At 40.0% G+C, this 14,437-nt stretch overlaps 1 protein-coding gene across 3 annotated transcripts in view; it reads left to right on the top strand.

The window, feature by feature from the left end:
* The window catches only part of MGAT4D (MGAT4 family member D), a 94,012-nt gene extending 80,180 nt beyond the window's left edge, over nt 1-13,832 (top strand). For 2 of the 3 annotated variants that reach the window (XM_065405811.1, XM_065405810.1), the window contains 6 exons: nt 3,466-3,573; nt 6,774-6,967; nt 11,030-11,108; nt 11,225-11,306; nt 12,498-12,610; nt 13,295-13,832. In XM_065405811.1, the coding sequence (XP_065261883.1) occupies nt 3,466-3,573; nt 6,774-6,967; nt 11,030-11,108; nt 11,225-11,306; nt 12,498-12,610; nt 13,295-13,315 (597 nt within the window). In that variant the 3' untranslated portion in view covers nt 13,316-13,832. Of the gene's footprint in view, nt 1-3,465; nt 3,574-6,773; nt 6,968-11,029; nt 11,109-11,224; nt 11,307-12,497; nt 12,635-13,294 lie in introns of those variants that run through there. The other variant, XM_065405808.1, reaches the window with a different exon arrangement.
* Nucleotides 13,833-14,437: the final 605 nt, after the last annotated feature.

Genomic DNA, 14,437 nt, shown 5'->3' with positions numbered 1-14,437 from the left:
GGGTGATGGCAAGATGTTATAATGTCACCTCTTCCCCCTCCATATTCCTCAGATGTGCTGAGCTCAGCTCCTAAGTACTGAGCCCTTTTTTTTTTTTTTTTTTTTTTCCATTTAAAAAAAAAAGTTGGTAGCCCTTAAGGTTGTGAATCATACATAAACCAGGAAGATAAAACAGCACGTGTCTCTGCTTTTGTGTTTGCTTCAACTTGGCAAAAGTAGACTGACAAGAAGTTTCTAGTGAGTTTCACATCTGCTATTCAAAATTCTGTGGGTAGCAGTGAAACTGTCAAGTCAAGTCAATTGCATGCTGCTGTTGCAAGAGGAATGAGCAGCAGCAGAGGCAGCTATTTACAAGAATGCCAAAAACAGGAACTGGAGGAGGCGTACAATAGGACAGACAGCCTTTTCCCCCAGCAGCAGTTAATAAGCTGATATGAAAGATGGAAAGTAACTCTAACACCTTCCCTTTCCAAGCAACTGGAATTCTCACTAGTGTGTTGCCCCAGCCTGTCCACCTCTGGTTGGTATGTTTAATCATCTGGCCAATAGGTTAAGTACATGTTTCCATTCCTGGCAGTGTTTTTAAAGCCTTTGTAGAAGCAACCATATCTTTTCACTAAATGTTGGAGGAGTATAGTTGGCAAATGGGTGCAGCCATCAGGTCCATGGGCACTTCAGGAACTTCATCAGATCTGCCTTTAAAAGTGAATGGATAGGTTCATATAATTTTATGGAAGTTCGGGTCCTTTGAGGATGAGTCAGCAGCTCTCCAAATTCCCACCCAAAAGTAGAAGAATTATCTAAAGGTGTGTGTTTGTGTACACTTCTGAATCTTCTAGACAGATGGAGCCAGGGAATGGAGCATCATGTTGTGAACTTTCCTCTTACCATTATAACTCAGGTTATTATGGAAAAGAGGAAGCTGGCTGCAGCAACATGAAATTTGTTGATAAAGTAGATGCCAAAAGCATCATAGCAACATAAAGGATGCATGTCGCACTGAGGAGAAGACACAAAGCCTGTCTCATCACAGATGATATGCCCTCAGTGTAAGGATAGCAATAAGTAAACTCACTGGAGTGGAGGGAGACTAATGGGAGCTGACATTTAAAAACAAGAACAACAACAACAAAAAACAGCCCAAATCACTCTGCAGTCCTCCGGAAAAAAATCTCAGGTAAATTGGATATCTAATCAAATTGATATTTAAATGTCACTGAGGCATATATAAATTAAGGATCCTGAGGGTTGCAATGATCTTAACTAGACTTCGGTACAAGTTAAAGTAGACTCACCATTCCTATAATGCAGTGGTTCTCAACTGGGAGTCTGTCATCTCCTGGAGGTCTGTGAGCCATTTTTGGGGGGGGGAGGGGGGAGGCCCCATGGCTGAAGCCCTAAGCCCTGGTGCCCCCTGCAGGGCTGATGTCAGGAGCTGCAGAGCTGAAGCCTGGAGCCCCGGTGTCCCCCGTGGGGCTAAAACACACGGCTTCTAGCTACCCCCGCTATGTGAATCCTGAATTACCCTCTGCTTGCATATAGCTCCTAGCTACCCCCTGCCTGCACCCTGAGTGGTTTTCAAACTTTTTAAGCTGAGTCCTCCTCTTTGAGTTATAATTTTGGTTGTACCCCTGCCCCCACAACCCAGACAGGCTGGGTGGCCTGCTGAGGTCTCAGGCGGTGGAGGTGGTATTCCCTCCCTGGGCCCTAGCATGTGGAGCTGGCCTGAGTCCTGCCAGGCCCTGTCCCCCCGCCCCCAATCCCCAAATAGAAGTCAAACTATGCCTATGCCCAAAGGCCCCACCCCCACCCAGTGGCCAGAGCCCCAAGTCCTCTTCCCCCAACACACACACTCTGGCCCTGAATTTTTATAGCATGTTGTGGGGCGTCTGAAAGGAAAAGGTTGAGAACCCCTGCTGTAGTGTATCATGCTCGAACTTTGCACACCACACCCCCTAGGCTGGGACCCTACGCCTACTGAGGATTTCTCTATGATTGCAGTATCCTCATAAGTTGTTTTAAGGTGGCTAAGTCCCTTTTGCATTGCTGCAGTGGCATAAAAAGGGACTTATTAGGGACCAAGGTTCTGGTGTAGTATTTTGTAGTTACTGTGATTATGGTAAAATACTGATTCCACCAGCTGGGACAATAACGTGTCACAATTGTATCTTTTTGTTTCAAAAGTGTACCACCCTTTTCTAAAGAAACAGCTGCCGGTGCACTGATTTGCATTCACTCCCTTTTTCTGGCATTGTTTTACTGAACATCTGCTTTAGACGCACATATAAAAACACTTTATTCTATTTATATGCCCTCAGCTATCTTTGAGTATCTAATTAGTACTTCAATAAGAGCCATAAATCCCATTTGAGATTTTGCATTTGAGCTCATTAGATGCAGCTTTTCCATCCCTTCTCACTTTAACTAGTACTGATAGAACTTATATAAAACCTTTCATCTATAGCGCTCAAAACACTTTACACAGTTGGTTAAATATTATCATGCCCATTTTAAAGATGTGGAAACTGGGATACAGGGAGATAAAGTGATTTACCAAGGTTGCACAGTGTTTCAGTGATGACCTGAGAGTAGAACCCAGGGCTTCTGCCTGTAGTCTTGTGCTTTATTCTATTTAGGTCATGATGTTCCTTATATTTATCATTATGACCTATTATACTTAGTGTCTCAAACTGCACTGCTGTTTACATCCAGAGCACAAATCACTTTTAGGGGAATATTCTCATATCTGAGAAAACGGACGGATGGAACAAGACATCGCAGAAATTCTTACTGAAAGGCAGTTACTTGCATTTCCCAGTTTGTCAATTGTCCAAAGTTGTACCTAAATTAGAACAGTAAGATTTAAATCCAGTGCTTGAGAGCTCCACATCATTCTCAGGATGATCCAGCATAATGTTGTGACAATTTCCTGTATCAAACAACAGAAAGAGCCAGGAGTGGAGAAGTGACCAGGATCTACAACAAGGAGGTCAATGCAGATTATGGTCAGAGCAGTTTGGTAAAAGTAATGTGATGAGCTCAAAAACTGAACTGAAATTTTTCAGGGAGAACCTGCAATAAGATACAGCTAAACTTGTGCTAGGATTACATTCCTCCACACTTTAGACAGAAAATATAGATAGGAAAGTGGTCTTTAGTTGATTTCTCTTATTGTTATTTCTTTGACCAAAAAACCCCCAAACAAAACCTAATAACAGTCAAACGTTCCGAGAGAATAGAGGCTTAAGTGAAGAGTTCCAATTCTGCCTTATGTGAATGGTCCTTACGGAGTCTCACTGAAGTCATTGGGATACTCCCCAAAGGATTACTTTTGTGAATATGGATTGCAGGACAAGCTGTAGCTATAGCTATGTAATGAAATTGAATTACTGATGGTAGGACAAATCCCTTTGTTGTTGAGGGGGGGAAATTCATACACATGACCTTTTTTTATTTCCTTTCCAGAAACATTGTGAAGGGCAAAAGGCCTATTTGCGTATCCGTTCTAAGCCATCTCTCTTTCAGCATGTGGGAATTCATTCATCTTTGGCTGGGAAAATACAGAATTTAAAAGTAAGACTCTTACAAAATTTGCCACCATATTTCTAAATTATTTGTTTGAATTCTGACTTGTTTGCTTTTTGAACTGAAAAACATTGTGTATTTGGTGATAAATTTCATGTACCAGAAGAGAGAGATGAGAGGAACATATTAATTTGTAATCTGAACTGAGTGGGGGAAATACACTCACAGGACATATAAGGATATCTTCCCTGAGTCTGGGCCTTCAATTAATTAGTAGTAGTGGTACCATCATAGCGCCCAGGGTCCCTAGCATGGACTAGGGCCCCATTGTACTAAGCAATGTACAGACACACCAAAAAGATAGTTCCTGCCCCAAAGTGCTTACAATCTAAATATAAAACAAGAGACAACAGAAGGATACAGACATATGGGGAAGTATAAGGAAACAGTGAGACAATATTGGTCAGCAGGATCAGCAGTGGTTTCAGCACACCAGCAGCTTAACTGTTGTCCATTTTTTTTGTAGGCATCACAGCAAAGGAAAGTTTTGAGGAGGGATGTGAAAGAGGATAATGAGGTAGCTTTGCAGATGTTTGAGGAGTGCCTCCTAACTGTGACAGGTGGCATGGGAGAAAGTACAAAAGTTTTTGTTTGAAACTTTTACAAGTGGGAGATGGAGATTGGCCTTAGGAGCTGAGCAGAGGCTGGAGTCAACATCTCAATAGTGAATGAGATAGGTGGAGACTGACCATGAAGGGCATTGAAAGTGAAGACATGTATGTTAGAGAGAGAGCAGGAGAACCCAGAGGCAGATTGAGTAGATGGGCTTCTTTATTGCCGTACTTGTTCCCCTTGACCAATTGTCGAGTAAGCACTGAATTAGTTACAGCACACTCTTTTTATCAAAGTTAGTATGTGAATACCTACATTTACTACAACACCCCCAAAACCTTCATAGAGTAATATGAACGCCCATACAACGAATATTAATAGCTATATACTGAATATAATTGTCCTCGCCCATTTACTGTTTACAGCATTAAGCATATTCTACAGACATTTTTACTTTGAAGAGACATTTCTTTGCAATAATTGCAGCCATGAATTCCCTTAATCAGCAGTTTGCAGGGAAGGGAGGAAGGGGCCATGGCCCCAAGCTCGTTTATTGTAGCTGGGAATGGAAGGGAGGGGGAGATAACACTGCTTTACACAAAAAGTATTCTTTAGATCCCCACATCCCCATAAGCAGCTGCAATGCTTATCAATCCTTAACAAGCAGAAGGAGAGGGGAAAGGGTAGCAACTTTATCTATCAAGCAAAGAGACAGTGCGTACCTGCGCCTACTCCCTATTACCAGGCTAGCGGTTACCCAGGTCTTTACTTAACCCTTATATACCCCAACAATGTAGTTTCTCTCCCCTTTTATCACATAAAATATAGTGGCGGGGTTCAAAGATAAGGGTGATGTGGTCAAAGTGGCAGGATAGGAAAATTATCATTACAGTAGCATTTTGAATGGATATGAGTGGGGTAAGGTTGCATTTACCAAGGGAAGAATGTTGCAGTAATCAGGAAGGGAGATGAGAGCCTAGTGAGAATTTTCACTCTGTGGATGAATAAGAAAAAAACGTATCTTAGAGATGTTATGCTGAAAGAATCTGCAAGATTTAGACATAGCCTGGATACGATGACCTAGAGAGAAGTCCAAGTCAAAGATAACTCCCAGCTTACTGGACTGAGTGGCGGGCAGAATGGTGGTGTTGTCCACAATGATCGAGAAAGGAGGTAGAGTGGTAGGCTTGGTAGGAGATGGGGAAGGGAGAGAAGAGTTTCTGTTTTAGCTACGTTGAACTTGAGCTGATGTCTAGACATCCATGAGGAGATGTCAGTGAGACAAGCTGAGATTTTAGTTTGGACAGGAGGAGATGGGTCTGGAGTAGAGAGGTAGACCTGAGAGTCATCAGCGTAGAGATGGCAGTTGAATTTGTGTTTGCAGATGAGACTACCTAGAGATAAGGTGTAAAGGGAGAAGAGAAGGGTACCAAGGACCCCCTCTGGAGCCCCCACAGAAAGTTGGAGGGGGAACATAGCAGGTCTTCCAAAGGACACAAGAAGTGATTAGAGAGGTAGGAGAACAAGGAGAGGACAGAGTCATGAAAGCCAAGGGAGGACAATATTTCAAGAAGAGCATGGTCATTTGTGCTGAAGGCAGCTGAAAGGTCAAGGAAAGTGAGGATGGAGTACTGGTCCTGAGCTTCGGCTAGGAAGAGGTCATAAGAGACTTTAGTGAGACCTGTTTCAGAAGAGTGCAATGGGTGGAAGCTGAAATAGAGAGGGTCTAGGGTGGAATTTGGGAAGAGGAACTCCTGACAGTAATTGCATACATTGCATTTATGATTTAATGAGCTTGGAGATGAAAGGGAGATGAGAGATTTGGAGAGGCACCTGAGGTCAAGAGTGGGTTTTTCAATTACAGTGTCCTACTGTAAACAGAGGCTCCTCTGCTTAAACTGTGGGGGAAACACCTTCCCAAGGAGGCCTCATTTATTAGGTTTAGATCATCTCAGATCCACAGTAGTCAGATGCGAATACCGTCTCAAGAGACTCTGGGAGGGCTACATAAACAATGTAAATAATACGAACTAGCATAGGGCTTGATTTCTAGTCTACTCACAAGATTCTCTTGAGGAAATGGAGAGATTCCTTCTGGTAGCCTTTCCTCCTTAGATAAGGTCCTTTCCTTATACTCCCCTCTATTAGTAATGCAGCACAGGTCTGTATTGCCTGTGGCATACCTCCTCCCAAAAAGCAGTTGTCCTCACCACATAAGAGCACTTAAGTACAAGACTTCAGGAGTTCAGTTAGTGCTGTATTCTTACATAAAAATCACCATATTGGATCAGACTAATGGTTCATGTAGTCCACTTGTCTCTGACAGTGGCCTATACCAGATGTTACAGAAGAGGGTGTAATGGGCAAGCCTGCCCATCAGAAAAGCTTCTACATCATTTAGGAAATGATCGATAAAGTTCATAGTTACACAACTTATTGTTGAGTTTTAGTGGTTTCACTGAAGGAGCTCCCATAAATATGGGATGCAACATTTAAAATCTATATATATAATTTTATATGAAAATAGTTCAGATAATGACTCTTCATTTTCTGTAACAGCCCTCTGTGATCCAAGATATTTGAACACTGAATTATGAGTCTTTATATGTGGTATTGTATCTCTTTGTGTCTAACAGGATAAAGATTTTGGCAAAAACATGCTACATAAAGCACATGTTAACCCCCCTGCAAAAGTGACTACTAGCCTAAGAATATTCCAGCATTATACTTTGGAAAAGGCTTACGAAGGAATGGACTGTTTTTGGGCTTTTTCTCCAGTGGCTGGAGATTATATCTTATTCACTTTTTTACAGCCATTGAAAGTAGAAGGGTGAGTGCTAAATGATATGGTAGGATACTTATACCCAGTTTTGAATCCTGTCAAGATTACCAATTCTCTATTGTTTGAATATCCACAAACTACCAATTTAAATAAGTGTAATAAGTCTGCTAATCCCCTTTCCTCTTTTTTTAACGCTTTCCCTGAAACACACTTCTTCCTTAAAAGCTTTTGAATTCTAGACTTCTCCTCACAGGCATGAAAATTAAATACTTAACAAAGAAAGAAAAAATCAGTGTAAACCCTATGGTGAAAACAATGAAAAGCAACTGATTGAGTGGTGACACTGTTATGCTTATAGAAGCATACAGGATTTTTTTTCAGGGGAAAAGGCAATACGCCGCATTTATTGGCGATACAACAATTAGCATATGCATTTACACACACTCTCCTGCCAGTCGATGTTATAGTTACCAGTCCAGAGTCCGGATCAATCTAGTGGCCAGCTAGGTTGATCACGGGTAGAGAGGAGCCAGGTTCTATCAGTCATGCCATGATGCTACGGGGAAGTCTTGGCAGGACAAACCCAAAGTTTGAACAGGAACATCAAATTGAAATACAGGAGAAAACAATCATTGCATTCTTTTACTTATTTCAAAATGCTAAACCTACAACAAAGTGGTGACCCTAAAGGTCTGTTACAGACTTGAAATCAGCTTCAGACACAAGATTCTGGCTGATGCATCTTTACCAATGGCCCATTAGGCCATTCCTTTCTGCTTTCAGAAAGGGTGGCTGGCAGGATATGGTCAAATCATACATCAATACATTTAATGCATGCTACATTATTATTCTTTATCTTTTATTCTAAATTATATAGAATACAAACACAAAATCCTACTACTACAACACATCTTGGCATTTCTAAAGTTTTTGTATTAATTTTTGTTGCTTTGTTTAACGCTTCCCCCTATTATTTAGTTTATACTTCTTTGTGAGGAAGGCTAGAATTCATATGCCTTAAGGAAGAAATGTTTTAGGGAAGCACTTAGAGGAGGGGGGTGAGAGCCTGGGCAAGGACCTTGTCTGCTTCTGAATTTACATTGGTGTAAATCGTTGAATTAAATGTAGCTGCAACAACATAACACTAGTGTGAGATCAGAATCAAGCCTCTTGTATTTTGTCTGACTTGTAAACATTTCTAATATATTTTATGCTACATACTCATATTTTACAATATATGGTTGTGCATTTCCAATACATACCACATATTTAAGTTTCTTAAAGTACCAATTTTATAACTTTTAAAACAGAGTTTTAGTGGTGAAATGCAGTTTGGCCTAAGATCATAGTTTCTCCCAACACTGGAGTGCATTGGCGGGGCTTTCCTGTGTTGCCAGGAATGCCTACAGCGATGTGAATATAAATTAAAATTGGACAAGGTCTGCTTTAACTTATACCATTCTACTAGTCACCTTGTGGCAGCTTGCACCATTTTTTAATTGGACTGAGGAGGTGTTGGTTGGAGAACAGAGCAGTGGGCAAGGGATTTTTCTAACTCTGCAGGAGGGCCAGGACAGGTGTTCCTGTGCTGTGTGTCTCCTATGTGCAGGTGGGAAGTTCTTCTTTTGCAGATATTAGGAAATGATCTTCCAAAGATTCAGGAGATCCTGGAGACATGCTCTAGGAGTGGGTTCCCACTTACAATTAGATCCTTGTTGAATTGCTTAATTAGCTGAGCTGCAGTCCTGCCCTTTCAACGATGAAACAGGAATTGTCATAGCAGATCAGACCAGCGGTCCCTCTAATCCAATATGCTATTCCGGAGTGTGGCCATTTCCAGATGCATCTTTAGAGGAAGGTGCAAGAAAGCCCATAGCAGACAACTATGGAATAACCTATTTACAGGGAGAGATTCTTCCTAGCCCCTTAAATTAGTAGTTGGCTTATGCCCTAAAACAAGAGGATTTATACACCTAAACTTTTTAATTGGTTTAATGTAATTGTGGATGTTCTCATTATCCATATAAATGTAAAATTTTTCTAATCCTAGTAAGTTCTTGGCATTGATATCTTTTGACGGGGGAGGGATAGCTCAGTGGTTTGAACATTGGCCTGCTAAACCCAGGGTTGTGAGTTCAGTCCTTGAGGGGGCCACTTAGGGATCTGGGGCAAAATCAGTACTTGGTCCTGCTAGTGAAGGCAGGGGGCTGGACTCAATGACCTTTCAGGGTCCCTTCCAGTTCTATGAGATAGGTATATCTCCAAAAATAAAAAAAAGACAGTGAGCTCCACAGGTTAACTGTGTTATGTAAATTATTTTGTTTTATCATGCTTAAATATGTTGTCTTTCAATTTAGTTAAATGTACTCTTGTTTGTGTATTATGAGAAGGGGTAAACAGAAGTTCCTAACTTCCGTTCTCTATATCGTTAATTATTTTGCATATGTCCATCCTGTCTCCTTTGACAAATAATGTTTTCTCTCTTGGCTTCCCAGAAAAAGACACTCTGCAAAAATACATTGTGAAATGCATTCTCCATCACAAAAAATGTACATGAAATCATTTAAACCACTAGATTTGTAAAATGTATTTTACAACAAATTAATGTAATGAAAAAATACTGTTGCCCCTCTGGTGTCTTGTGGGTCAGTTCCACGCTGGATGAGAAATTGGTAACCTGGGTGCCAGAGCTGGATATTTTCTTAGTGCAGCTTGGGTATTTTGCACTATATACACCATACTTGAAGAGAGGCAGCCTGAATATTGTTTGCCCATCTCATCTTTCAGGGATCTTCACCAAAACCCCCATGCCACACTCCTAGGGAGTACCTCTGCCTCAAGAACAGACTCAAGTTAGGGAGAATATGGCAGGGAGGAAACTGCTTTGCAGCATCACAAAACTAATAACAATCCAAACATTTATTCAAAGTTTTTACACTGTTTACACACTCAGAAAAAGAATTTACAAGATCATGTGTAATATCCCCATCAGGTGACCCCACCATAACAATATTGTAACAAATATTGCAGCATAAATAGAAACTGCTATGACTCACTATGTTCATAATTCAATAGCTTACATGTTAATAAACTTAAATAGTCCATATCTTCCATTTTCCCCAATGTGGGGTCTAAACAGGAAGAAGGTGGCTTCTACACAACATTGCCTTTTCTAGCTGATGCCCCACTACTCTAGTACTGCTAACTGTTGAGATTTTTATTGTCAACCTTATATTTGAAGTTTTTCTTAATGCCTCAGCTGCAGGATTCACGTGAAAGTGAGAATCTCAGGTTTCATTTAAAAAAAAATCTTTTATGAGCCTGAATGGTTGCAAAGAAAGGATTATAAGCAGGCTCCAATGCCAGAAGGCAAATGAAAAGAATCCAAAAAGTATTTAAGATCTCATGAGGTTTTTTGGGGCCTAACTCGTGATTTTTGAATGCTTGAAGTTGGCAATACTGTCACTCATTGGCCAATATTGGAGCTTCTTAGAAACACTTGACTTGATCAATAGCCCTCCATGCATAACTGAGGGCTGCCATTGGCATATGGGTCCCACAATAAGAGGTGCTAGTTGGACACCCTGTCATCAAGGAAGTTTCATAAGAATTAGGAGACAGCCCACTTTCTGTACCTAAAAATGCTTGATTCGCAAGGAGGTCCACACTCTTATAGCAAGACTTGGGGATGATCCTTATGCAGCTGCCTGCATGGGTGCTGCAGGCCTCAGCTAGGCTTTGGAATGATATGGGACCATTGGGGTCTGTGTGTAAGGGCTGGTGAAGCTTGGAATGGGTTAGATTGATTGGGATTTGAGCACAGAAAGGGAGAAAGGTTAGTGACAATTCGGCATGGTTGTTGCTTTCCCCTTTCACTGTTTCCAGAACAGGTTGTCTTTTGGGGATATATTGTTTGAAATTTAAAGGTTTTAATACCGTTTGGCCAACTGGCTGTAAATGTTAATGTATGTCTCTGGCTTCACTGACATGCTATTTGCAATAGAGAACGTATATTTAAAGTTTTACTTCAGAAATGATTCTTGAGAACTATTCATCTAAAATTTTCTACAGTACAAAAATATATAGAAATAATATAGTTCTCATTGGCAGGTACCTCTTTAGAAGTGGAAACATGGAACACCCTGGTGATAAACTGTTTAATACTACTGTAGAAGTTTGGCCTGCTGCTGTAAGTGTCTCATTTCCCACTGCAATACCCAGTACTACTCATTTTATGAATGAAGGTTGGAAAAAATATAGTTTATAAAACCTGGTTGGGACTTCTACTCTTTTGTTTTGTTACAGGAAACAGAATTATTAAAAGATGCAGTAGGACATGGAGGCAAAGTTAACTACCAAACAACCAAAGATGGATATTTAAAGATAGGTAAACTACTTATCATTTCAAAGACAAACAGTTTGCTTGTATATAAACACTATTTAAAAAAACAAACAAACTATACACTTGAAAGCGCCATTAGTTCTATAAGAAACTCAGAATTTCAAAGTCAACTAGTAATCAAAGAATACATTTTGAACTTCTGCATGTTGCAGTATGTGGCTTGGTTACTTAGAATTCAATAGGGCAGAGTAATGAAAACAGACTTTAGTAAAGGGGATAGTGAAGGTTTTAAATTAAAGAAAAAACCCAATCATTTCAAGCTCTTCAGTAGGATAATTGACTGTGACTTGAGTTTTGCAGCTCGAGCTAATTGATTTTGACATCATTAACTTGTGGTTCAGCCAGCAACAAAGGTGAATGTTTCATCAGAATATGCTATTTTTAAAAAGAGCTTGTACATCTTAACATGATAAAAATATATTAAACAGTATTTTCTGTTAGTAATACACTGATGTACTGTCAACATCGCAAACCCCTAGGATACCAAAAGAATGTTTTCAATAATGTTCAGAGGCTGCCTAACTTCACAGAAAACAGCTATATGAGGGAGGATGACCCTTGTAATCTTTATCCCAATGGTTAGGGTACTGGGATGTGCAAGATCCCCTGATTCAAGTCCCTCCTCAGCCTGATGAGGAGAAAGGATGTGAACAAGGATCTGCCACCTCTCAGGTGAGTACCCTAACCACTGGTCTAAGTTATAAGGGAGGTCTTCCTCCTCTGGACATTGTGTGTGGGCTTTGAGCACACATACGGATTGGGCCCCGCAGGCAAGATAGGTGTCTACCCACCTACTTTCCCCTGGTCTGAGGATCTCTCTGGGGCTTAGGCAGGAGATTAGTGTGCAGGCATGTAGAGGTAGCAGTGTTCTTGCCCAGAGGCAGAAACATAGTCACCTAGGCCCTAGGGAACATTTACTGCAAAAATTTAGGTTCAGAGTGAGTTTGGGGACCTACAGGATTAGGCAGCAGCTAAATGGGGGTTTTGAGGATCACAGTGGCCCCTAAAAATGGGACTTGGCATCTAAACCTCCGGCGTAGGTGCCTAAGTACTTTTGTGAATCTGGGCCTTAGGTAATATTTATTATTGACATTAAAACTGTCTGTGCTAAGTCCACTAGAAAAATGCATTTCATTATAGCTCATACTAGTGCTGATTGGTTTTGTTTATACATAGGTACATTTGATAATGGAATAGCAGAAGGCATCATCAGTCCATCAGTAGGGAAAATACAGGCTATTCGTTTATCTATCCATTCTGATTCTCCTGTGTGGGCGTTACTGAGTGAGGTAAGCATATGGGAAGCATATTAATACGTCTATTGTTAAAAGCAGTTTCAGCTCCCATTCCCGCCCCTGAGTCCACCTGCCAATATTTATGGCTTTACGATCCCTTTTTCCTAACTTTGGGGGGGGGGGGGGGCGGGAATTGTGAAAGCCCCATGCAGACTGGGGGGGAAAAACTATACAGGGAAAACATGAAACTGCACAAAAAGTACTGAAAATGGACAAGGACTGATTTTCCAACCTTGCCTATGTTGAGTATCACTTACCTGAGTAATCCTCTTTACTTCAATGAGAAAAAGCCTATCAGTAAATACTACTTGGAGTAAGTAAAGCTAGTAGAATTTGCACCATGATGTACACAATTTTCTCCATGATTCATTTGTTTACTTTTATTCTTTTCTATCTTCTCTTTCAGTAGTAGCAATCTCAGGTGTTGTTTGTAGCAAGAGCAGGCAAACATCTTCAGACAATAGTGTAATTTTATAACTGCTTGTGTCTGACTGTTTATAGACTCAATAGTCTCATCTCATGGGGGGGGGGGGGGAATCTCAAACGATTTCACTGAAAGAATTTGGAGGAAATCCATCACTGTATCTGAAAGGGGAAAATAAATAACTTATTCTAACGTTTGATACGATTTTTGTAAATTTATCATATTTTATTCCTCCCCCCCCCTTTTTTTTCCAGATATTTATCAAGACTTCCTGAAAATACAAAACTCCAGAAAATCACATTTTTGATGCGTCTTTCCTTAAGGATTGCTTTGAAAAACAGGCCACCTGGTTGTAGCAACAAATGGTCTGCTGGGAAAAAAATAACAAACCTTTGTGTACTATTTACTACTACTACTTAATACTGTGTATTAAAAAGGGGGGAACCTAAAACTCAAAGACTTGAATATTTAAAAAATAAATCTATAAAATGTTCCTGGTAGACCCTTTATAAACGAATGCTTTATTAATTTGAATACATAGACATATCACGGAGTGAGCACTACACTACTGTAAAATTAAAACAACATAGTCATTGTTAAAGACAAGATGTTATAGGACCTCTCTCAGGGAACATAACATCAAAGTCCTTATTCCAAATTTAGTCCCACCAGAAATAGGGACATTTGGGAGGAAAAAAAACACCAATTTTTTAATTCCAATGAAATATATTGACAGAGCATTTTGGAGAAGTGGAGCAGAGTGGGAAAACAATCAATATTTTGCTATATTACATAGGACAGTCCACCCTAACTAGGGACAGTTTATCAATATGAAGAGCACACTGAAGTTTTATGATAATTTGAGGGTGCTTTCTGTTAACTACTATTTCAGCCTTGAAGCCCATTTAGGATGGGGTATGTTTAGTACCTATTAAATAGAAAGCCCCTTCAAGTTATAATTTAAATAATATTAATCTTAAACAGTTTTTCAGTGAAATATACACTACACTGTAAAATTGTACATGAATTAATAAAAATTAATAATTTATTTCCTGAATTGTACGTGTTGATGCTTAAATCCTAGTCAAAGAGGCACAACTTAGTATAAATTTTAAAATAAAAATGTAAACAGAAGCTCCATTTAAAATGAATATAATAAGGAATCCATAATAGAGTCAGGTCTGGTGTTAGTGTCAGACTTCATACACATACCTTTTTAGCATGTAAGTGTGCCTATTGTGTCTCTCTCACACACAGTCATTGCACATACTACCAAAAAATAACTACTTTACACCAGTTTTGCATCAGTGAAACTCCATTGACATCACTGTAGGCTCACATGTTTCTAAACAAAATAATAATAAATTTAGAGCAAGAGAAGTTCATTTAAAATCCAC

The sequence above is a fragment of the Emys orbicularis genome, chromosome 5, assembly GCF_028017835.1.
Source record: "Emys orbicularis isolate rEmyOrb1 chromosome 5, rEmyOrb1.hap1, whole genome shotgun sequence".
Classification (NCBI taxonomy): Eukaryota; Metazoa; Chordata; order Testudines; family Emydidae; genus Emys; species Emys orbicularis.
Note: the sequence above shows the minus strand (reverse complement) of the source record. Positions and strands in the feature narration are given on the sequence as shown.